Consider the following 26,600-nt stretch of genomic DNA (forward strand, 5'->3'; position numbering starts at 1 on the left):
CCGAAATTTTGCAATTTCCCTCAAAAATGATTCCTTTACCTCTGATTCTTGGAATAAAAGGTAAATCCGTGACCGAAGAACCACGAGGATCGTACCCCACTCGGCCCGTAAATCCTTCTTTGTCTTCTTCGAGATGGGAATTTCGCGAATCCGCCTCTCCTCTTGACATCGAGGTCTCTTCCCTCGAACGGCTCTTACATTTCCTTGACAGAAGACAGCGGAAGATAGGACTCTCTCTAATACCTCGTTCCATCTGAGATCTCGTCTCGAAATCCACTTCCAGATTGCGGACTTCGCTAAATGGCGATGAACTCCGTAGGGGAAGGGACTCGCTGCTACTCCGATGTCCTTGTCGGCGATCAACACTTGGAGGGAAGAGGTTGGACCACATCTTCCTTGAAACTATCGTCTTTTCCTCCTGCGTAGAGTCTCTCATCTGAGCCACTGGAGCTTTCCCTTTTCTCGTTGCGCTTTCTTCCCTTCGAGACCAACCTTTCATACCAAAGGGCTTCAATCCTCCTCAAATTTGGCCCAACCTCGATGGGCCTTTTAACTTACAGCCCACGGTCCGACGCCCAAAACTATCGTCTTTTATCTCTGAAGGTGGGCTAGGGTTGGAAAGAGTCTGGGCCTTTAACTCATCGGCCCGACCATCCTCTCCATAGGTCACCTCGACGCCGGCCCTCTCATCGCCTGGACAAGGCTGCGTGATCGCCTTTGAAGAGGAACCCACTCGCTGGAGAGATGGAGACGATGCCGCTACAGTCTCGTGGACTTGAGGAGCATCTGGGCCAGCGTGAAGCCCACGACTCCTCCTCCCTCTTTGGGCCCTTACAGGCTGGGCTTTAAAATAAGTCTCAAGCTCTATGGGCCCAAGAACGTTTTCTTCTGCTGGGCCCAGGCTGCTCCCTCCCCATCCATTCTCCCTTTTGGCCGCCAGACTTGTACTTGAGCACCGATAACGTGCCCCGGGAAGAAGCCTCCTACTGTAGCACTCATTGTCTCTGATGCTACCTTGTAGCTCCTCTGCAAATTTTGTCCACTGAGAGACACAACCTCCAGCTTTCAACCACTCGTTCCTGCTATGGGTTGTCTCGGACGTGACAGTGTCGTCTTCATCCTCTTTTCCGGTGACTCAAACTGCTACTGTATATGTCCAGGCCCCTTCTTCTACCTCAAGCAACGCTGGTAGCACAACATTAGGAAGCATCTCCACCCACAACTTCACCTTCATCAAGTCCAACAGCTTCCCTTGCCACCTTCATTACCCTCTCCCACTTCTTCAAAATGAATTTCAGCTGGTCTTCATCCCACAAGTGAAAAGGAAGACCTTTCAATTCTAACCAACCCTTTCTGAATTTTCCGAGAATAATTATATTTTCTCTTGGCGACCATCTTCTTAGAAGAACAGACCTTCCTTTCACTAAAAGTCTTTCCTGCTCTTGGAACCATTCCGCTCTCCTTGCTGAACTCACAAAGAAACACCCCTTGAAAGCGGAAATGGGATTTATAGACACCATTCCTTTCACACCCATCATCCTCGCAATGGCTTTGCCTTCGTGAGTCCAGTCTTAGACTTTTTCTTTGCATTCGCATATTACAGCTCTGGCCCATTTTCCAGCTAACAACGGAACTCCAGTCCTAAATCCATCCTCTGCAACCACTTCTGCGTATGACCGACCACCTCTATATATGCCCTTACTCATCTGAGTATCTCCAAACGTCTCCTTTGAATCTCCTCCGACTTGATCAGAATAGTCTTGCACTGAAAGAATCGCCTTCCTAAGGTCTTCCCACCCATTGCCTTTAACACCCTCGGGAATGACAAGAAGTAAAGGTTTCCTTTTTGTAGCAATCTCTGTGATTTTCATGAAACGCACTCTATTATTGAAACAAATCTCCATCAAATGAGTCTTAGTCTTGCTCCTAATCTTTCGTATGAATCCCCTAGAAGCCTCCAACTCCACAACTTTCTTCAAATGCTTCGTCAACCAATCCAACTCCTCCTTTCCAAATCCTACTGATACAACAAAACCTCGGCTCCTTTCTGTTACTGATACCCAAGTTCCACCATTCGATCCTTCAAACTTTACCTGAAAAGACTTTTTCTCCACTTCAAACTTTTCAACTTTGCACTTCATCATGCCCATTGTCAACCTGGATAACTCAAGCTAACTGCTCAAGAACAGAGATAACTCTACGAGTTCATCTCCCTCCATAAAATCTCTCCTAATGCATTTTTTCCTCAATAGAATATCATCAAAATAAACAACAACAAACTGTCCTCTAGGACAACCCTATTATGGTGACCTACAATCAAATATGTAAGGCTTCACTTTTCTAGGATTTAAAGAAAGGAAAGAGGAATTAGGGTAATCACAATGGAAAAATATTTATAAAAGGCAACCTTAAATTTGTAGGGCTTTCTAGGAGTCTCACATAGAGGAAGAGATAATGGAGTCTCCACAATAATGGGTGAAAAGATCCAAAAACAAGTATTACTTGGTTTACATTAAATAGCTTTATTTGTAGGCTTTAGAAAAGCTCAACACTATTAAGACTCTGATTCTTTTCTTAAGACTCAAATTAATGGAATTCAAAGAAAACTAAAAAAATTTTAGGACAGAGAAGTTTAATTCCACAAAAGACAATTTTCTAAACTCCATTAGAACTTAAATCACAATAACTATTAAATTTGACTTCTAACAAACAAAAACTACAAAACTACCTAGATGCCCTTGATAGAGTCACCTTAGGAAATCTTAATTCCTTTTTCCCCCTTTCAAAATATAACCCTTTTAAGGCTTATGCTGTCAGCGCCCCTCCTAGAAACCCAATCCCCTCCCACATCCTGAAACTTACCAAAAATGATCTTACCACCCAGGTCTCCTACTTAATTGCAAACCTTCACAACCACTTCCCAAATAGGGCCTTGTTAAGTAATGAGAGAGACTCTTGGAACCTAATTCACCTCTTTTCTTAACAAAACAACCTATTGACTAATTCACAAGATGCATTTTCTTTTCAAGCCCATGAGAGTACAAGACCCCTCCCCTTCCTAGAAGGTCCTTCCTCTAGATCTTCTCAAGCATAATCGTTAAGGGCGGATGAAAGAAGACATGAAACTCATAAAAATAAAAAAATAAAAGAGGACATGAAGTATATTAATAAGTAACAAATGGTGCTTTTAATTAACATGGGTCCTTTTCCTTTAGGTACATATTGATTTTTCCACCGAATGAGCCTTTTGTGAAACCCTTGCACAAATGTATCTCAAATCGACACAGATCTAAAAGGGGCAATCAATGGAAAACCCAAATAAGCGAAACTGTACAACAAAAGATAGAAGCCAACAAATCCTAATTCACCAGAAAATCCACTTGAATGACCTCACTCTTACCAAAATTAATTTTAAAACCAGAAACCCCCTCAAAGCAGAAGAGGATCCATCTCAAAGATGGTAAATAATCATTTTCTGTCTCATAGGTAGGGGGAGAATCATCATGAAAGGCAGATGCAAGCTCTCCATCCCTGCAACCACCTTAAAGCCACTAATGAACCCACCCTCCTAAGCCTTTGGAAGTACGAATGCAGAGTTTCCAGTACAGAAGTGAAAGGAACGGGAGAATGAGGCTCTTCCTATCTTTAGCCATGGGAGTCGGAAAAAAATCAGATGACCATCCATCAACACTAAGAATAGAATGTTAAAGATATAGAATTTAATCCAACTTAGCAATTTCCAGCCAAGCCTTATGATATATTGGAAGAAAGCTAAAGGCTTCCATAATATAAGTGACGGGGAGAAAGATGATCTCCTTATGTCAAGCCACAGAACTTGGAAAAAAACTATGAGTACCATTAACCAACAGTGCGAATTGGATATCAAAGATATGGAATTTAATCCAAAGTAACCATTTCTACACAAACCCTATAGTCTATTGTAAGAAACAGCTCCAGGCTTCCATGAGATTCCCAAAAAAATAAATAAATAACTTAAAAAAAAAACAAACAAACCATGAGCATGGAGCACGATTAAGACAAGACTGAGATTCAAATGTTATACATATGGAACATAATCCAACTTAACTATCCACACAAACTCATGCACACATTTTCATTTACTTACAGATATTTATACAATTGCCATTGTTTACTTTTTTACTGATAATCATCTATTTTGCATTCTGTAGGAACTACAGTTGATCCATCCCAAGATGTCCCCGCTAAAAATGAAAATAAACTTAAAGAAAATTCTTTGGGCTCTTTGAAGATATAATAACAACGAAATGAATAAGGCTGTGGGTTTCACCTTCTAAAATATAGTGACAAAACTAAAGAAGAGCTACCTAGACAGATTCCATTTGTCAACATACCTATCAAGAGCCATATTTCTTGTTTGCCCAGAACCCAAGCTAAGCACAATGAGCCACCGATCAACAACTCTAGTTCTTCCTTGGTACATGTTCACATCTATGACATGTAATTTAATTGCAGCATTTGAGCTACTAAACAACCTTGATATTTGAAATTTTCTCCACTTCTTTTCTGAAAAAGGGTTTCTTATGATAGCAGCTGATGAATCAACACCAACAGAATAATCCTGGCTAGGTTGTGGGTTTCCTTCCTCCCATGTTGATAGTGACACCTGAAAAATAAAAGAATTTTAAAAGCTTCATGTGGATCACAAATTTATAAGCATTTATTGATCATATATTAGCAATGAGTTATAGGGAGATACTTGCCACATCTAAGAATTTAAATAAAAAAAACCTTTTCCAAAAGTAGTTAGAACTATAAGTTAGATGCCATTATCCATGGTAAATCATAAGTGCAAGTGTAATTATACCCAAAGCATGGGGTGCATGGAAAAGGTTTGTGATCTAACAAACCTAAAAGACAGCCACCCTCATCAATAAAAACACGATTCTCAAATTTTAACACAAAGAAAAGAAAAAACTTCCTTTGACAAAAGAAATACAGTTCTCAACCCTCCCTATTAGGGTGCTTTATCTTTCAAAATAAGAAATGCACTTATGATGAGTTTGAATGCCATTTCCACATAGGATTGTTACAAATTTCATTTTTTTGTTCTAAAACTCTAATCAACTTTGAACCAATAAACCAATGTCATCCAGTTATCCCCTCCCACCGATTAATATAAAGAAGTATCATTAATTTCTCCTGTAAAATCCTACCTCCATTCTTAGATTGCCAATCACAAACACAACATTCTTTCTTTTCTTCAAAAAGATCTCTCAAAGGTGAAAATCATTGGCCTAGTTGGTTGCCCGCATGAAGGTGATACTAATGACTTACTCCAAAAGAATACCCAGAAGATTTTTTTCCAAATATATGCATCATATACAAGAAATCTAGCGAATGAACCAAGCACATAATTGTTCATTGTCTTACTGAATGTCATCTGGTGAAATCTCTAACCATAACAGATATGAGCTGCTCCACTTCTGCCATAGATAGTCAAGTATTGTGAATGCCTCTTTTCTTTTGATCACTATCAAATACAGAAGCGAAATATTTTTATCATTTCATCATTATTAATACTAGGAAGGATACATCAATCTCATCACCTCCTAAGCTTTCTAGAGGGAAAGAAATGGGTGGAGCCCAGAAATGGTTGGATTGTCAAAGATTCCAAGTCGCTCAAGATTCTACTAAAGTGGTTAAGGGTAGATTAGAAGGGAGGGATTTGGAGAGTCTCATATGGATTTTGGACTGTTTGTTTTACTACAAGCAGCTGGAAAGATGGCAAAACTTTCCTTAAAGAGCCAAAGGATGTTGAGCATTGGTACAAAGTGGAGATTGGAGAAAGACAAAATGAAGCTAGATATTATTAGTGATATCGGTGTTTTTAGAAGATGTGAAAATATTTTCTAGGGTTATTCCTAAAGGTTTCGACCAGTTGGAATGGATTTTTTTGGTGACCATAATCCACTGCTTGAGAGTTATCGTTCATTACAAGAGAAGCTAGTGGGGGTCAGAGTTGAAGGAAGAAAAGCAGCAAAGGGGCCCTTAATTAGTGGTAAGGCAAGGGTTTTGAAGGAAGCATCCTATGCAGAAATGGTTCACAAACTGCCAAATCATGCCAGGAACTTAGTGTGGGTAGAGTTGAGAGTGAATGAGGTGCATAGAATATGGAAATCCTGGAATGTTGTCTTGTGAGTCCATGGGGCTGTTTCCAAGATCCATCACTAGAACTTTCCAAGCTTAGGATGTGGCCTACAGATATTTTGCAAGTTAAATGGGGGTTGTGAGGTGGTTCTCTGTTTACTTCAGAGGTTGTGTCTAAACCAGAAGCAATGAGGGCATGAGATGGTTTGGTTCAATTGCAAACCCGTGTTCTTAGACACATAGGGTCTAGCAGAGTTGTGCTTAGATAGTGAGATTCATTTGAAGGATCTTGGGCAATGTCGATGAGCCTACCAGTTCTCTTATAGGCTAGCAAACTGCTTAAGCAAGTGAGGGATGCTTGTGGGGGCTTCTTAGCAATTGACAAGGACATTGCTTATATTCAATACTCAATAGTTGCAGTAGGCCAGAATTCTAGTCAGAACAGATGGCAGATTGGTTACAGGGTGGTTTGAATTTGTAGTCGGAAAAATGTCGTTCACAGTAAAGTTGTGGTGGAGAGCTCTAACATGAGAGGCAGGTTAGGTGGCTAGGGGTCAGGACTTATGTTGAAAAATGATAGTTAAGGTGGAACGTAGGGCAGAATAATCTCATAGGCAAATAATCAAGGGGAAATTTGGAGAGATGAAGGCTTGGTTGTGTGCTAAAGAAGTGGCAGTGGTGGTGATGGGGGGTGGATGTAGTGTTTGGTGGGGGCTTGTGGAAAACAATTGGAAAAGGGTGGGGGGAGTTTTGACCTAGAAAATGCATCACAGTAGGGAATGAGTACAGTAACTAAGTTATGATTCAATAGATGGGGTGGAAAGTGATTTTTCCTAAAGTAATTTTTCATCAAAATTTTTTGCTTTTCAAAATGGGTAATAAAAAAATTGAAAAAAAAAAACAAGAAAACATATGAGAAAAATAAATTTATGATTCATGGGATATTTATATCCCATATCTCAACTTAGAAGTATCCTATCTCATGTAGAGAAGACAAAAAAAAGATTGAATAATATATCATACCACTTATCCTACTCCATGTTTGGTTGAACATGGAATTTGATTAGTGATAGGATAACTTATCATGTCCTATTGCCAACCAAATATGGGATATAATATATTATCTCATCTCTTATTTTATCTCATGTTATATCTAGTCAACCAAACATGACCTTAGTGTTAGGAGGATCATGCTAATTACCCTTAACAAATAGTCATCCACTAAGTTGGCTAAATATTAGTTGGCAACTAAAATGTGGTTTGAGGAATTATAAAAGGAGCAATTAGGCATACATTGGTACCAACTCCTCGTGTATATGCCTATGCAGCAATAAATCATGATCTTCATTAAGTCAATCTGCAAAAAGAATGTCCTGTGATGATAGTTTTACAATATGGTGCACTATGATATACCGTATTATCTATACTACTATATTTGGGAAATTATTTCTCCGATCTTGTTGGTGGCAATCCAATAATTTTGCCAATCTTTTTTTGAAAAGACTTCGATGAAATTGCCACAAGTGAAGAAATAGGGTTATAAAAGTAAATTATTTTTAGTAAAGAAGGGAGTGGATGGTTCCTACCAACTATAAAAAGGCTTCCATATAGCAAAGAAAAAAAGGAGAGATAAATACCACCACCCATAAGTCTCTCCATAAACTAGATGGATAGTGATGGAAAAGATGTTATGTGTGGTAGATTATGCAATGGCATAGCTCATCACCACTCCTAGTTTAAATTTGGCTAGTATCTGAGGACACTTGATTAGTGTTAAATTAGGTTAAGGCTAGCATTCCGAATAGACAAATATTCCTAAGCATCTTACCTTATCCCTGATTCAGAAATTTAACTGCTAAAACCCAATATCTATGAAGCTAAACACAATTCAATCTTTCACGTTTTATAAATGATGTTATTTAATGATATGAATAAATTAGATTTTCCATACCAGGAGCAAGCAAATTGATTGCCATTTTGCTATGGACATAGTCAAAAGCAATAAGATTCTATTCCACATACAAGGTCAAGGGTCCTCAAAAGTTTAGAGGAACCACTGAGACATTCATTCAAAACCTCAAGCTAGGCATGCTTAATATCTCTGTCCCACCTTGAAGGAGAGAGTTATGGGTACTATTTTTATTGTGATACAGAAATAGATTGGTTGGTTCACTAATAGTCAAGTAGTGTTGAGTGCTGCCCCATTTTGTCCTCACTTGTCTCCTAACATGTAAAAAGCATGGGAAATATTTTTCATGTGGTAACTCAGGGGCTCTGACACAGTCTATTTAGACAAGTTAGGATTGATTGAGTGCCACCCATGAGTATATATGATATGATGATCATTTTATATGGGGGTTTGGGAGCTCCATTAGAGGCAAGACCCTTTAGCAAATTGCTTATCTCATGTTACTATGCATTGTGTGGCAAGAGAGAAATGCTAGAATTTTTGCAAATAAGTGGAGGACATTAGAGAGGTGGGATTTACTTCACTTCCATTCCTCTTTCGACACTGAGGCTTTTAAAGGGATTTCTCTTAGTGTTATTCAACTCAATTAGCATTCGATGTGTAGCTCAAAAGCGTTTAGACATGATTGAGAGGAGCTCAGTCAGGACTAGCGGAGATGACATCTTTGAATATTGCTTTGTAGTCTAAACCTTTTGTATAGATTCCTTGTACAGTGGAGGAATTCAATCATATTTTGATCATGTTTTCGTAATTGCAGGGAGGACTTCTCATCCTTCTCTTGTTTTTTTAACCATAATAACTACATCTTTTGTTTCTAATAAAAATAGATATATTTTTCAAGCGGTAAGGATTGAAAGCAATGGCAGCATGAAAGAAAACCATTAGATATGGTAAGAATCACTTAAGACTAATAATACCTGCAAAACTGACTTCAAGGATAGAAGTACTCTAGATGCATGCTCCAAAAATCTGTCAAAAATCTGCTTCACTCTTTGTAGCCCAAACTCAAGTCCACCTTTCATGCATTCTGTTGATAGAGGCATGCGCATAACAGTACAATCTGATGATGACCATGGCATGTTTTGACCAATTAGCATAGGATTAAATTGATCACAAAATCGCTCAGTCAAATTAGTACCTGAAACAGCAGCAAAGATTCAGTTCTGCAGTATTAATGACAGAAGACACTGACCATAGAATTTCAATTAGAAAATTGATCATCCAGAAAACAGGAAGGCTAAAACTGCAAAAGAGAGTAGGCTTTAGACAGGAGTAACCTTCTACAAGCCGCATAGAGAAGACATCTGAATGGCAAATGTGTGATCAAGAAAATGAAAGCAAGAAAAGGTTTGCAACCTGTTTTTTTCTTTTTTTCCTTTGATAGGTAAGAAAAGGTTTGTAACCTGTTATTCAAATCCTCCAGTTCATCAACCCATTTCAATTTCTGAAGCAGTCTACTCGGCAATTCCATAAGAATTATTAAGAAAAGAAAGGGGCAGGAAATGTCTTAGCTCAGGATTGAAGTTCCAGTTGAACCAACTGGGCTTGAGAATCCACAGCGTAACCAAGGAAATGCCCAATATAATCCAACTTATGTAAAAGCCAAGCTCAGTTCTTAAACATTTCTAGATCAGGAATCCCAAATTTATGAAATTTATCTTTCTCCATCTTAATCTAATAAAGGAGTAGGAGTTTACTTTGAATTCACAAATGTGTCATAGGCACCAAGCAAAACAGAAGAAACTGTCTTCCCAAATCTAATAAACCCATGACACATAACAAAATCATTGACCAACTCCATACATAAAACCACATGGTTTGAGAAGAATCTTAAAATGCACTTTCAAACACTTCCATTATTGGACATCTTCCATATCCTAAGCATAATTCATCCTAATAGGTAGTTAAAGAACACAGATCATTGTAAGGGATAAGAGTTATCATAGAATTCTTCATTAAGTCCTCATGATAATAGTTGAACATTACTCAAAAGGAACCAGGAGCCCACCCAAATCGATTTTTTTATGAGCCCACCCAAATCCATTACATTCTAGAAATTGGAATTCTCATCACCTTGGTACTTTCCTCTTTGTAGAACATCTCATTCAGGTAGAATCTCAAATTTTGGGAGAAAAAAAAAAGCTAAATGAAAATTCAAGATTTTGTCCTTGAGTGATTTAGCATCAAGAGCACAATAGAGCCCCATTAAGTTGTAGTGGAGACTTAGTGGTTACATCACATTAAACTCTAAACCATAGAAATGAGCCTACTTTATCGGTTCCTGAAAGGCAAAACATCTAATGATAAGAGATGGACAAAACTTTAAAGAAAAGAATAATTGACTCTTTACCAAGAAAATTACAGTTTTTTAAGATGACTTTTAGAGAATGATTGTACAAATATGTATGGTCGCAGATCCTATACAAGCCTGCCATAGAAATCCTATTTTAAACAAGATATGGTCAAAGAAAACACAATCCAAATGAAGGACTATGCAATACCCAATTTCAAATTAATTTTATCCCCTAAGCTTGGTGTAAACCTACCAATTTAAATTTCGACAGCCAGATCAAGAATTCAGCTTGTACTACCAAATTCACACAAAAGAGGACCAACTAGAGATGTCAACAGGATAGGATTGGGGCAGGTCACCACTATTCCAAATCTGTCCCAATTATCTAATGCCTTCTCATCCTTGTCCCAAACTCATATTCGGGTGGGGCAGGGCAGGTTCAAGAATTTCCCATACCTATCTACTCCACCACCCCATTTTAACAAATTATTATTTTAAAATATATATTTATGTTAAAATAAATATAGTTTATAAATATAAAAAAAAAAATTGTTGACAGGATGTTTTTATGTCCTTAAGCAATAGTCCTAGTCTCTACTCTCTATAGTCCTCTCTTCTTTTGGGCATTTTAAGAAGGATAACCCATCCTTCTTTTGTGTTCGTTTGTGCAATTGCATGAAATGAAAGGTTTATTCTGATTTTTTTTAAAATAAAAATAAAAAAAATAAAAAAACCCCACCCCTCCACCCAAGTCTATCAAAAGTTACCTGCAACATTTCTTCATAGAATATTATGATTAAGATATTTTGTTGTAGAAAATTTATCATTAGACACATACCATTGTCTATTATTCTCAAATGATAATAAAGCTACTGAACAAAATATGGCCAAAATTAAACACAAAATAAATAAAACTATATTTACCCTAGATAATTTTGTGAACTCATAAGTATATGTTGAAGATTCTTTCAAATAATTGAGATTATCTGAATTAGTTGAAGAGGTTTGAATTAATTCAAACTATCCAAACAATTTTGGATATTTTGAGTTAATTTGAATTGTTTTTTAAATTTGTTTTATCCATAGAGTAGTTAGAGATTAATTCAATTTAATCTCCTACAAGAAGATGACAAACGGGAAATGGAAGATTTAAAGGAGAAATTGGCAAGGGAATTGAGACAAAAGACCTCGAATCAATGAGGTACTTTCTCAATATGGAAGTGGCCAGAAATCAGTAAGGTATATCTGTTTCTCAAAGAAAGTATATCTTAGATCTTTTAAAGGAAACCGGAATGATGGGGTGCAAACCAATTGGTACTCCAATGGATCTGAATTTGAAACATATCTCATAATATTGCGTTTGCAGTTAGTGTGGTAAGCCAATTCATGTATACACCATATGAGGAACATATGAAGGCTGTGTACCGAATTCTAAAATATCTCAATGGGACGGTAGGGAAAGGTCTATACTTCGAGAAAAATGAAGCAAGAACAGTACCGAATTTTAAAATATATGGATGCTGATTGGGCAGCTTCAGTGGACAATAGGCGATCAACTTTTGGATATTGTACCTTTGTATGGGGGAACTTGGTAACTTGGAGGAGCAAAAAACAAAATGCCATGGCTAGAAGCAATGCGGAAGTTGAGTATAGAGCTGTTTCTCAAGGTATATGCAAGTTACTTTGATTAAAACTGTTGCTGGAAGAGTTAAAAGTCACATCACATCAGCCAATGAAGATTTACTGTGATAACAAAGCTGCCATAAACATATCTCATAACCCAGTTCATCATGACCGAATGAAGCACGTTGAAGTAAACCATCATTTCATCAAAGAGAAGCTTGAAGAAGGAACCATCTGCATAACATACATTCCATTTGCACAGCAAGCAGCCAATCTGCTGACAAAGGCTCTCACAAGACCAGCATTTGAGAAGTTACAAGACAAACTGGGACTACTTAATATTTTTGTCCCAGCTTGAGGGGGAGAGTTGAAGATTCTTTCAGATAATTGAGATTATCCGAATTAGTTGAAGAGGTTTGAATTAATTCAAACGATCCAAACAGTTTTGGATATTTGAGTTAATTTGACTTGTTAGAGTAGTTAGAGATTAATTCAAATTAATCACCTACTTTTTAGGCTGTTTCTGTTTTGCTAAAATAAAGGAGTTAGATAATACTAAGTCCATAAATTGGTTTGTAATTCAGTTCAATAAAATATAGCTGCAGTGATTTAAGTTTTTCTTCCTACTGCCAGAAACAGTATAAATATTATTTTATAGGTGACAAAAAGATAGTAGACCAAACAGTCCTCAGGAAGAACAAACATGTGCAATTTTTTTTTCTTTTTCATAGGCAATAAACAAGTGCAAATTTTTATCATTCTCTTATGTTGGGTCTACCCTTGAGCAAGCAGCTTTTTCACGCGACACTTGATTTACTTAGAGCGACTTGAAAAGGATGGGTTCTTAAATAAATTGGACTTGGGGGAGCAGCAATATCTATAACAACATTAACCATGGTTTCACTTCCTTTCAGTTTCACATAATGGTCCTTACAAATCTTCATATTACTCTAAACTACTGTGATTCAACATTAACCATTTACAAAGGCACAATTTCCCTGCAAGAACAATACCTAAAACCTAGCTAGAGTTTCAAACTAGCTTAAATTTCTTTCAAAAATATGAAAAGCATAAAAGAATTTTACTACGTACAGACACTACAATAGAAAACATAATGTCAGTGGTTGTTAAATCTAATAAAAGGCATAGCATCATAATATTATGTAAGAATATAGCATGTTGACAGTATCACCATAATGTCAGTAGTATGAGCAGAAAGGCAAAAATGTTGCCTCTCTGCTCTAACATATTGACAAACGCCTAGCATCAAAAAACATCTATTCCAAGTACTCCGCACCCATCTTGCAAATAATGTAATACGTTTTTGTGATATTGTTCTTGAACTACAGCTACAACCACAACATCAAAAGATGCAAGAGGAAAAACCATCTTAACAAAAGCAAATGAAAAGAACCTCTCTGAAAGTGAAGTAGTGGAAATTCCTAATGCATGCATGGTATATCAGTTAAAAAAATACCAATCAATGAGAACACTTTTGCTGTAGGCCCATGACTTGAAGATCCAGGAAGCGCCAAACCATGAGGATCAAAAATGTAAAAGTAGCCACCAGAAACAATGGATGGGAGATCAGATATGGAATAACAGCTAAGCAGTCCCAAGCCATAGTTAAGAGTATCACCCCGTAGTCTCCATGGAGGAAGAAGTTGGAGACTACTTACTTCCTCCCTACTCAAGCTGGCCCCCTCCATGATGGCTACAAGGGCAGGCCCCTGAAATTCCCCTAGAAATAAATAAAATAGATTTAGGATAAAGCTCCAACTGCAATAAAAAGATAATAAGACAAAAATACCCTTTTATATATATAGGTAATGTTTTTCGCATTTTTCCTTCTATTTTTTTTTTTTGTCCCCATTGAGCCTGGAACTTATAACTTCCCATAAACCCACCCCTTTACCACCAAAGCCAGGCCTCAAGGGCATAATAAGATGAAAGTACAACTTGACATAGAACTGAAAATTATGAAAATAAAACTGGGTTCATAAGCATAACATCCAATTTATTCCACTCAGTTGTAGCAGTTCTTGAGAAGTTTGTTCCACCTTTTCACTGACTGGAACAGGAGATGCAGCTCAGTTGCATGCCTATCACAAGTTTATTTTACCTTTTTAATGATGGAACCATGCCATTGATATGGTTGATCATAATACATGAACCATTGGTCTCATGGCCAAAACTAAAGTTTTCTTACATTAGGGTAGAAGTAGCAAAAGAACAATGTAGATTAAAGCCCAACACTTCTAAATTTTCCAGTTTCTTTAAGGAACCATTATTCCACCAGTGGTTCATCTAATGCAATAACAAGTTCGGGAATTGGTCTTACCAAGATTGTGCTGCAGCAAGGACTGGCGAGGATGTTCCCTCTTGTCAAAGATCAGGTGTAACTTCTTTGCTTTGCAGCAATCTGCCAACTCAAGAAGGTCAAACAACAAAAAATCACGGTCCCCATATGACACCAGAAGCTCACTTATTTTTCCATAGTCCATGCATGGTAAATCTTTAGTCATTTCTTCATCGACTAAAGAAAGGCAGCGAAGTGACTGAACACCCAACCTATTTGCCAAATCATTGCTGATACTTGGATGCACAAAATGTTTACCAACGAGAGCATTGTTCTCCATCCATGGTGCATCATTATACACAAGATCTCCTGCACATATCAGAACTCCAGAAGAATCTGGAAGCAATAGTGGTGTATTAGAAGCCTCAAATAATGGCTTGTCTGAACAACAGTCGGCAACAGCTTCCAGGATGCAATGAACAAAACTTAACTGATCAGTTGTCAATGGGAAACCTTTCACATCATTCTGCAAGCGTTGCAGAACAAGAAAATAGTCCAAAATGTCAAAACTAAGTTTCACTCCTAATGCCAAAAGCAAATCTCTGAATTCTGATAACTCAGATGGTACAACATACAAGCACGGAGTAAATTTCACTGGTGAGTCAAATGCAAGTGCGTTTGGGTATACAAAATCATCTCCAATCCAAACCCAAGGAATACCATCCAATGCAGATTTTAGCACCATGAAATCATCTGTGCCAACATATTCTTGCAATTTTGAGTAAAGTGATGGAATTCCCTTTTGCAGTTCAGCATCAAAAACAGGTTTCACCACAGACTGTAACTTAAGCTGGCTATAGGATTTGGAGAGCTCAATTAATTGAGTAGATAAAACATCTGTATCCAGCTGATCCATCCAACCCAGTTTACGTTGCAGGTATATAGAGGAAAATTCGCCATCTAGCAGATGCATTGCAGCTGAAACCATCCACATCTGTGATTTGGGTCTCACCATACTTGGTGCTGCTACTTGATTACTGGATATTAACCATGGAAGTCCTTGTATAGGGGGTTCAGAAAAAATAGGGCACCAAGCAATGGCTTTCATCTCTGACCAAAATTCTTCCTCTAGCTTATCATCAATCAAGTTGCCTACAAATGGATTGATTACTAGATCATCTTTATATTCTTTTGGAGGGTCAACACACTCGACATTGCCATCATCAACACTGCTGTTCTGACCTAATGTGGCATTCTCACACCTATTGCAATCACCTTCTCCGTTCTCAGTTGAGAGCTTCAATGCTACAGCATCTAAACAGGTGAGCAACCTCCTCCCCTGAGCCAGTGTTTTTGAGTCCCTCAAATCATGAAAAATAGAAACTGACCTAGCAAAATCAAGTAAACCAGTAAAACCCAAGCTTTGTCTAAGGCCAAGGCTAACTAAAGTCTCCAAAGTTTCAGGATCTGAGAACTTGTCAGAGGGGAAGAAAACTTCTCTGTGAAGCATGTCTTGCAATTCGGGAACTCGAGGATCATATAGCCTGCCAAGAACAGTAGAGTAAGGGCTTAAACATTCTGTTAGTGACATTGTTATGAATTTTTGCACTATTGTTTGTTGCTGCCCTCCAAATTATGAGGGAAAAAGGCACGTCTTTTTTTAAATCACAATAAAGTAATGCATTCAACCAACAAATTTTGAAATTAGATACACAGTAAACCAGGACAATTTTTCACATTTCTAACAATTCCAGTTGAAAGCCCTAATCCTGAAACTGATTAAAAACTTGAATCCAAAAACTTTGAGAGACTGCACTAATTAAGTAGATCATGATTGCATAAATTAATTTTATCCGAGTGGATCAGAACTAACAGTGGTGAAAATCTAAACCAACCTGTAGAAAAACCCAACCAATTCTATATTTGGCTTAGAATTGAAAAGGAGGACCCACTTATAAACAGGTTGCATTCAAATCAAAGGGCCAAATGCAGTGGGTTGTGATAGCCCCTTGGTAAGAAGGATAAATTTGGGACACCTCCAATTCCACCCCATTTTTTGTTGTATTGCTTCATCTTAGTACTACTGATGAGATAACAGGACTTGCACAACTGCAAAGGATGGAGCAGATACAACAAACCTTAAAATGCAAACAGGGCATATTATAAAATTGTAACTACTTTTACTAATTTAGTTCTAAATTTTCATATAGAAGATATATACTTTTAATGTAAATTTATGAGTAGCATTAGCGCACAGAATAGAAAATATATACTTTTCATGTAAATGTATAAGTAGCTTCAGCACAGAGTAAAAGAATAAATTTGATTTGTTTACTTACTCCCATAACCTATTTCACATTCCAATACCATTTCTACCACAATAACAATTAGTACTACAGCAACAATTAAACTACCCAAGAAAAAGGGGGTAAAAATGAGTTAAACTTCGGGTTCAGTTGACCCAAGAATTAGAGGTTGAGTTAAGATTCAGTTCTCCAAACATTTAATAAATGTGTTGCACCATGTGTCCGCTATGTTTGACCCAACCTGAAACCAATCCATTCTATGCCATTGCCACCTTCAATGATGATCTATTATGGATTAAACATTAAGGATTAGGACCAGAATGAAAATTCATATACCTGGATGGTTGTTGCCATGACCCATTGGCAGCCAAAACAAAGGGTGTGATGGAAAGTGTAAGTTTAATTGAGGTATCTTCTTCAATCAAAAGTTTCACATCATGTAAAATGGCTGAAAGTGCTCCCTGCTGTGAAAGAAATTCTGGCATGCAAGTGACTACATAATCTTTGTAGAATTCTGCCCTTGAAGGTTCCTTAACCTCTAAATACCTTCTCAGAATGATTCTTTCTTTTTCTGAATCCGTGCGTACAAAGTCATCATTCAAAAGATCTTCAGACACACCATTTGGTTTAAGCAATTTAGTGGGTTTACTCAAACATACTAGTTTTCTACTTCTGAACGATTCAAACATGGGAAGGTGTTTGATGACATCAATATGTGTGTCATCCATCTGACCTTCAGAGAACCACTTTGACTGAAGAATAAAACTCCTGAGTTCATGAAGCTCCCCTTCTGATGCATCACAGAAAAGTTTCTGAACATTCTCCGGATTACGAGCAAGTGCCAGTAAGGCATTCAAAATGCCAGTTGCTGTTGGCAGCTGCACATAATTTTTCAACTGTGGATGCTCTATAGGCAGGTCATTCCTCAAAAATAGGCATCCTACTTTCAATAACAAAGAACACATGTTCTCACTCCACCCATCATCTTTTATCACATTTGAATTTTCAACCAGCTTCAAGAGATAATTATTCCCAACTGGTAAAATAGGCCACTTCGAAAATTCTGAGAGATCATCACAACATGACTTCAAATAACTCCATAGCAGCCTTAACCATTCTAAACTTGGTTGGCCTTGATGACCAGGGTTCCAAATTACCTGTTTGGCATGCTGCCACTCTGCTGGGAGTAATCTTAGGAAAAGTTTTTCAAGCAAATAGCATGTCAGAAAAGAAATATTTAAGTCTTCTGTTTGGGCAATATCACATAGCTTCATATGAATTCCTTCCGGAATTCCAGAGTCTACAAGTTGATGTGGAATTGAATCCTTAAGAAGACCATACTCATCTCCACGTGCAATATAAATCCTTTCACCCACTCCCATCTTGTCAAATGCTGTAAATAAACCATTGGCAAGGGGTACCAAAGGTAAACCATACAAACTATCAGATCGAACTGGCATTTTCAAGTCAAGTAAGCAATATTCAAGTGTCAATATCATTGCATTCCTGTCCCTAAATCCACGTTTCCGCCGAATCAACAGAGTTCTCAGCAACTGAGGTGTCAGGAAACGCAATGATGGACAAAACTCCATAAACCTCTCGACAAGTGGCTTAGAAAGAGACACGAGAGGTAGACCAGCATCAGATAATACTTCTACAAGCTCATGTGCCTTACTGAAAGTAAAATCAGGAAAAACAGCTTGTTTGGCGGAAATCCACTGGCCCCCTCTAGCTTTTGTATACAATACAGAAAGACCAGAATCAGCAATAAAATTATAGAGTTTCTGCACCATTGATGCCCAAGGTTCTATTCCAATGCTAGTTGGCCAAAATGAAAAGAACAAATCACATGGACCAAGTTCCAATGCAATTTTCTCAAGCAAATGACCATAAGCAGGGGCAGCAACATCTTCAAGCAGGTAAATGTTCCATTCCGAGCGTTTTTTTCCACCCCCTGCCATGTCATTGCCAAACCAGATATCCCTTCGATTTGATGACAATTCAAAATATGCATTAACATGTGCTGGAAGACCAGTACTGATCGGCAGTGGTAAAAAGCAGAATGCACGGCCCTCAAAATTCTTTCTATCTTGAATAGAAGAAGCAGGAACTTCAAAGACATCAGAAATAGTTTCACAAGTTCTCTCAGTATGCGGAATATCACTCGATTCCCTATCAACCTTGACGGAGTGTAAATATGCAGCAACACAAGCCCAAGGAATTAAATTATGAGACTTCGAGGGTGCAGAGTTCTTAACTTGCCCAACACCTAAACATTCACTGGTTATCCAAAAGTGTGACATATTTTTTGACGAACTTTGCTCTGTCATCACAATCTTCTGACATTTCCATGGCAAATTCTTATCAACTGATTTACTCAATTTTTTTAGAAACTGATCCTTATCCATTCCACTGTGCTGATTTCCATTAAAAATGCTGAACATATGTAGAGAATTGGGTTCAATGTCAGGTTCACTAATGCAATGTTTATGAACACGATGTATGAGTTGCATTTCACAACCAGTTTCTTCCTTAACAAAAATGGAGATGGTTTTCACATTACGGACGAAAAGTAAAGCCTCTGAAACAACCTCAGAAAAAGAAGCAAAGAGAGACATGACATCTTCAGGTGCATAGCCTTCTTTCTTTATTTGGCTTCGAGAAGCAACACTTGCACTCCTGAGGGGAAAACGAAAGAGTGTGCCAGGAAAGGGATTCTGCAAGTCACAGCCAAAGTGTAGGAATGGAGAGAACTGATCTGGAAATTGTTCCAGAATCCTTCTCCCAACATATCTAATTCTTAAACCAGGGTGGGATGGAGAGATTCCAGGCAAATTACAGGCATGAGGATCAAACATAACAATATTTTCCCCAGAAACAAAAGTTGGTATGTCTGTAAAATGATAAACACAATTAAATCCCAGCCCAAATCTTCCAATAGCAAATGGCTTCTCTAGCTTGCTTTCTTGACCAATCCGCGAGATTGCATAAAGATCTTGTGGACTGAAAACAGAGTCATTGAAACAGTACAAAGCAGGGCCTTGCCAATCTGCCATTTCAGGAGAGAGGATGGAAGAAGTCCCATACTGGGTTTTATCCAAGAGAAAGATCACCTCCGAAGCTCCTGCATCCTCCGCATTTTGCACCAGCTCAAAGAGAATCCCAGGTCCATCTGCATACATTTCAAGAATATGCTTAAGTCTGGTGGTCAAAGCTTCATGCTGTCCAAAAGCTTCAGCAGCTCCAGATAAACTCAAATTCATCGAATCAGCACTCTCAGCAAGCAATGTCCTTCGAAGTGAGCAGACACCAAGCTTCTCTGCAACGTCATTAGATATGTTCCCATGAACAAATTTTTGAATTGTTCCCTTTGCATTAAATGCCACAGTAGATGCACTGCCAAATGAATTATCAACATCTTCTGAACCAAGCAACCAGGGAGCATCATTATAAACTAACTCACTGACAGGAAGTAGTCTTCCTGACACATCTGGTAAGTAGATCTTAGCTTTATGTTCATGAAACTGAACTTCAGCCAGATGCTGCACAATCAGCAAAGCTGCCCTGATTTCCTGTGCATCAAGGGGAGTGGAACCTTTCCTAGTAAACATTATACCTAAAATGTTAGCATAATCATCAGGCTTCACGAACTCTCGAATTCCAAGTTTCAAAAATAATTCCTTGAAAACTGCTAAATCAACAGGTATAACACGTATATAAGGAGCCAAATGAAGGGGACCATCAAGGACAACCTCATCAGCAGTTGCAAATCCATCTCCCACCCAAATCCATCGACACCCTTCTAGAACAGCCCTTACAATGTCCATCTCATCTGAACCAATCATGCCCATCAGTATAGAGTATATCCTTGGCATTGCTAAGGCTAATTCCTGTCGAAGCACCTGATCATTCACAACCTCATTATTTTTTCCAAGCTCAAGTAGCTGGGCAGCAATTGCACTTCCTCCTGGTGGGGAAGACCACCCAAGCTGACATGATAAAGCTGTTGAAGAGCATTCCCTAGCCAGGATTCTCATGCTTGCTGAAACAAGCCACAAGTCCGTCTGTAACCTTACAAGTTTTGGAGGGGCAACCATGGATGACACCACAGGCCATGGTATGGTTTCATATGGAGCAGAAACTAAAACTGGGCACCAGCAGATCATCCGGAGATCATTCCAGAACTTCTCAATGTCAGATTTCACATTGCGAGGCCTAAATGCAGTGGCAGCTCGTGAAAAGATTCTATTCACAGTTCCTTGGTCATCATGTGGTGGACCAGGTAGCCACTTCATTGCATTTACTTCTAGGTAGGAAAGAAGCACTTCACCTCTTGAATATGCCTTTTGTTGATCCACACACATTAGCTGTTCCACCTGTCGAGCACTCCGTATGACTGTCTCTGGAGATATAGATGTCCTAAGGCCCAAACCTTGAAGCATGTCCAAAACGCCTGCCTCTTCAAAAACACCACATGGGAAACAATCAGAGTCCTCTAGTAAAGCATATAATTCTTCATTACGAGGATCATATAGCATTGAAGGACACCGAACAGCACCACCATGGGTTGGGACAAATTCCAAATTTCTCAAGCATTCTCTGAAAGATGTGTCTTCAACACACAATTGTGGAAGGTCTTGCAAAACAGACAGCATGATGCTGTCACGAACAACAGGTTGCAATTCCCTGACTCTGTTTAACACATGCAGCCTGTAGAAAAGTGTCTTCCCCATTCGCTCAATTCCATAATATCTGGATAAAATCTCTTCCTCACTATTTGAAGAGCTGATAATGAACTCACCCCCCATGAAGCACTCGGGAATATCCAATGGTGGCAAGTACTTCTGAGGAGTTTCTAAATCAGAAAAGCAGAATTGGTTAGATCCTACACCATGTACTTTGTAAATAGGAAGCTTTTTGCAATTCCGTATGCTAGAATCATCCATATGATCACCAATATACCATTTTGGATCAAGAAGAAACCTGCGGAGCTGATCCCTCTCTCCTGTTCCCAAGCTATGGAATGTTTTCATGATGTTTCCATTTGAAGAGACAGCATCAAAAATTGATTCCAGAACACCTGCACCACTAGCATCACATACATACTGAGACAAATCTGGGTGTTCAACTCTATAATTATTATTCAGTACCTTGCATCCAATCTTAACAAGGAGATTTCGCATTTCATCAGAAATATTTTCTGCATTAATTAATTTTGATTCTCTTGAAGCCCTATACAGATGCCCAGAACTGGATGGAAAAATAGGCCAATCATCAAATAATGATAACTTTTCACACCTATCTCTAAGATATTGCCAAAAAAGAATGAACCATGATAGAGTCGGATGATCATGATTAGACTCCGGGTCCCAAAGAACTTTGCTTTTATACTTCCAGTCAGCAGGCACCAAATGATGGAATAAATGTAGTAAGTAATGAGCATTGAAAACTATAAGATTCGTCTTCTGAAACTTCGCAATAGCTGAGAGCCTGCTTATTATATTGACAGGAATATTCCGGTCAATTAATCTGTCAGATATTTTTTGAAGCAGCAAGTATTCTAAATCATTGCAGATAAAAAAAGAAGTCCCTTTTGAGGCTTCAGAAAATAATCCAAATTCACCACTAGCTAAAGGAAGCAAAGGCAGATTATATGCATGCACACCAACATCAGCATCGATCAGGTCTTCCAGACAATACTCCAACAATATAAGTTTGTAGTATTTACCTAACGTAACCAGAGTTTTACATTTCCTGAGGAAATGACGCACTGTATCAGGGGTAACCACTTTCTGCTGAAAGCCAGAAGCATATTTCAAGAGCATAGCAGACACGGGATTGGACAAATGAACAATGGGCATTCCCAGCTGTACAAGGGCCTCAGAGAGTTCCTTAGTTTTGTTGAACTCTTCATCATGAAGAAAAGCTTCAATTGGTGCCACCCATTTTCCTCCTTCAAGCTCTGAATACAAGACAGGAGCATTACCAATGTTTCTGTATATATGCTCAACCAGTAAGCTCCATGGCTCTTCAAAAGACCCACTCGGCCATAAAGAATAGTATAATTTTTCAGGACCAAGCAATCTTTGGACACCAAGCAATAGCTGTATAAAACTAGGAGCCACAACTTCTTCTAATAGAAGCCTGTTCCACATAGACCGAATTTTTCCACTTCTGTCCATGTCATCTCCATACCAAATGCCACGACGGTTTGAGGAAACCTCAAAGTAACCATTAACTTGCACTGTCATTCCAGTTCTTACTGGCAATGGAAGAAAACAAAATGCCCGTCCAAGCTTCAGAACATTGTCCTGTAAACCATATTACACAAAGATGAGGCTATAATGTGGTTCAAAATGTCAAGAACAATATGATATATTGAAATATTTAACTAAAATCAGCAGTTCCTTGGTTTTTTAAGGAGTAGTTGGATAAAAATTTACATGTGACAACATAATTATGAAACTAAAGAAATTATGAAATAAGTTCCACAGTCACAGAAGAAAATTCAACAAGAACCTGAAATGAGGAACAAGAAGAAGCAACGAACCAGACACTGGTACATATGGTGATTTATCAATAGTTCATTTCACAAATTTGATGGGAAATTAGGCCTGATACAGAATTTTTTTTTTTTTTATCAGAAGGCGTGATATTAATAATTATCTTTATAAAACAATTATGTGCAAAAGAATTAAAGAAGCATATATCAAGAACTAGAAATTTCCATGGAAAAACACTTCAAAACAATATCAATGAGAAAAAATGGTAAAAACCTTCTAATAGGGTGTCAAATGTGCTTTACTCGGATAAACTTTTTTACAAGAAGAAAACAAAAGAAAATATATATATATCCAACTTACTAGTTGCATTTCAGTTACCAATTCCTCAATAATTTCTCAAAAACAGGTAGAACATGGGAAGGAAGCTTTCCATCCAATAATACATGTACAACAAAATTTTGAAACCACCCCACCTTACTTCCCCATTATCACAGAGGAAAACCCTTCCCTAGATACGCCCAAATGATCAAAAACAAATTTGTAGCATTGCTTGACACTCCAAGGTCAGTCATCACTCCCCAGAACACTAAGGAAATAGTAAAGTGTCAGCAGTCAACACATATTGGAGACAAGATATTTAATGCCTCAGTTTCTACAAAAACAAGTTCCTCGATACACATGATCCTACAAGAGTCCAGCCGACATAATGAATGGAAGAAGGGAGAGCTGGGCTACATCTATACTTTACGAGTCCTCTAGAACCTTCAGACACAATTAGTAAAAGGGAAATGGAAGCCCACTCTTACTGAATACATTTACCAGGAAGTCATATTTAAATGTTTGGGTTACTTTGTCATAGAAAGACAGTGCTCATTCAAGCTCCAATATACAACTGGCACACTAATAACCAGTAAAACAGTTTGTATCCTATGTAACAAGAACATACTATTTTTGGCATTTTCTACCATGAGAGATGCCTACCGGCCCATCCATGATAATGCTAAAAATTTCTATTTTTCTGAGAGCTGCCTACTCAGCCATTTAAAAGCAAGTTGGACACAGACATTCACACTTATGACCTTGTTATATATTTGGCAGTTTTCCCATTTAATGAAGATGTAATCTTAAAGAAAAACAAGCTATTGCTCATGGTAGAACAAAAACTATAAAAGAAGACAATTTACTAAAGGTACTGAGAGTATGCAGCTTGTACATCAATCACAGAGTTCATACAAATGGTAACAAAAGAAAATGCTAAGTTCCAATTAGTGAGTGTAATTTATAGTTAAACATCTCCCAGAAACTAAATAGTTATATTGAAAGATATGCAGATATAAAATATTGTAAATTACATTTGAAGAATCATTTGATACGCATGCTGCAACCGATGCCCACGGCAACAGGTGAATATCATATTCTTTGGATGCAGTAGCAGCAAAAGAACCAATCTTACTAGATGCAGATGCCATTTTCTGCACTATGTAAAAGGTATCTATCCTCTTCTCCAAATGGTTCCCAATTATTGCCTCACTCAAGAAGTCCAATGAGAAGGCATCCATCTCACTCTTTAACGAGCTTATTGTCTTTGACAATCTTAGAAGTGCCTGGCGATGCAAAACTGTGTCATCATTTGCTGAGCTGACAGTGCAGGAATAGATTTTTCTCGGATCAGGTTCCCCGGCATCCCATGTATACATTTCAATTGACAGTACACTTTTAAGAAAAAGTAGAGCGAAAACCCCTTCCTCATAAAGCTGAACAAACATGGAAGAAATGTCATCTTCCAAGTACGCTTGCCTTGAGAGTTTACTAATGGCTGCTTGATCAGCATTCCTCAAAGGGAAACGGAATAAAGTGCCAGAGAAAGGATGTTTCATGTCACAGCCAAAGGCACAATATGGTAAAAACTGGTCTTTGTACAATGAGATAGCAGACGAACTAACATATTCAATTCGCTTTCCTGGATTTGCTGTGGAGACATTTGGAAGGTAAACACCCTGAGGATCAAATAATACCACATATTTACCACTGACAAAAGAGGGCAAATCAGTTAAATGGTACACCGAGTTGAAGCCCACCCTAAAAGAGCAAACCATCAATCCAGAGTCAGGGACTTGATGAGCACCCAGAAAAGTGTGAATATGAGAAAATAGCATAACAAACAGTTCTACAAATGTTAATAGAAGATATTCAACCTATTACAAGTATGAATCATGCTAAAGCACTCCTTCATGTTAAAAGAAACAAAATAAATGTTTTTTATTACATTTTTTTTACCAGAACTAAATGTTTTTATCACATCAACAGTCAGAAATTGCAACATGGAATTTGTGTTTCCAATATAAAAGATTAATACAACATAAGCTTGTACAACCAAAAGCTGAAAATTAAAGAAGAAGATTAACTGAAACAAGAATAGAAAGGTTGGAGCGCACACAAAGAAATAAGAAAAGAAATTACCATTTAAGGGTCTCAATCTGCAGAAATGGCACTTTTTAATTATAAACATTATCATAGCATGCTATAATTTTCCTTCAAATGGGAGAAGGCTATTGTTAATCCATGGAAGCACCACACACATTATCAAAGCCCAAAAGCTTGATCACAATATAGTACAAAGACTGCAATGTAACATGAGCTTTTGAGATTTTTATTGAAAGCGCACCAAGAAGTCATCCATTTAAATGCACAGATGCGAGAAGTCCCATGTTTTAAAAGGCTATTGAGGCTTATAACTCGAGGCTCACCTCAAGGTGAGGCTCTACAAATTAGCCTTGAGGCTATAGCCTCAGTTAGGGTAATTGAGAATTAAGCCTCATCCTATTGAGGCTTATTACAGCTTTGAGTCTATAGCCTCAAGGCTATTGAGGCCTAAGCCTCAAATATTCAAACGGCTTTCGGCCTTTATCGGTTTTTCGTATATTTTTTATAAGAGGCTTTAAGTCTCAATATTTAATGAGTTTTAACAAGTTCTATCATCTATTGCTTTTGGGGACTTCTGATTTAAATTTCATGAATTTAGTATTGCGTCCCTACTTGGTTAAACCTTTCACAAAATAAGGGCTTACTTGACTTTCAATTAACATTTTAAATTAAAGGGAAAAAGAGAGATTTTTCATAATCAAAGAATTGTTGATTGTCCTAGTGGTTCATCTCTTATATAATCTAATTATTGATATATAAAATAAGATACTACTACAATTGGTAGACAAAGAAGAAGAATGAATGGATATTAAAACTATTTTTTTATGAGTAGATATTAACATTACTAGGGAGGATAATATAGCAAGTAGATATTATTATATTCCTTGGAGGATCCTAGTGATAGTATCAATAACAACACCTAGCAAAGGCCAATCAAAGCATACATGTCGTTTACGAAAGACACCAAAAAGCAAAACACAAACCAAAGGGCAACACAAAACAAAGGCCCTTCATGTGGACCATAACCAATCTATAAAATCCAACATGGTTAGGG

The 26,600-nt window shown here is 37.8% G+C and overlaps 1 protein-coding gene across 1 annotated transcript in view; it reads right to left on the reverse strand.

Moving 5' to 3' along the window:
* The window catches only part of LOC100245596 (uncharacterized), a 44,066-nt gene that overhangs the window by 15,821 nt on the left and 1,645 nt on the right, over positions 1-26,600 (reverse strand). Inside the window, exons 2-7 of the mRNA XM_010650117.3 lie at positions 24,475-25,201; positions 16,956-22,930; positions 14,356-15,857; positions 13,492-13,755; positions 9,016-9,236; positions 4,374-4,645 (exon numbers count right to left, since the gene is read on the reverse strand). Coding sequence (XP_010648419.2) covers positions 4,374-4,645; positions 9,016-9,236; positions 13,492-13,755; positions 14,356-15,857; positions 16,956-22,930; positions 24,475-25,201 — 8,961 coding nt within the window. The remainder of the gene's footprint in view (positions 1-4,373; positions 4,646-9,015; positions 9,237-13,491; positions 13,756-14,355; positions 15,858-16,955; positions 22,931-24,474; positions 25,202-26,600) is intronic.

Source organism: Vitis vinifera, chromosome 1, assembly GCF_030704535.1.
Source record: "Vitis vinifera cultivar Pinot Noir 40024 chromosome 1, ASM3070453v1".
Classification (NCBI taxonomy): domain Eukaryota; kingdom Viridiplantae; phylum Streptophyta; class Magnoliopsida; order Vitales; family Vitaceae; genus Vitis; species Vitis vinifera.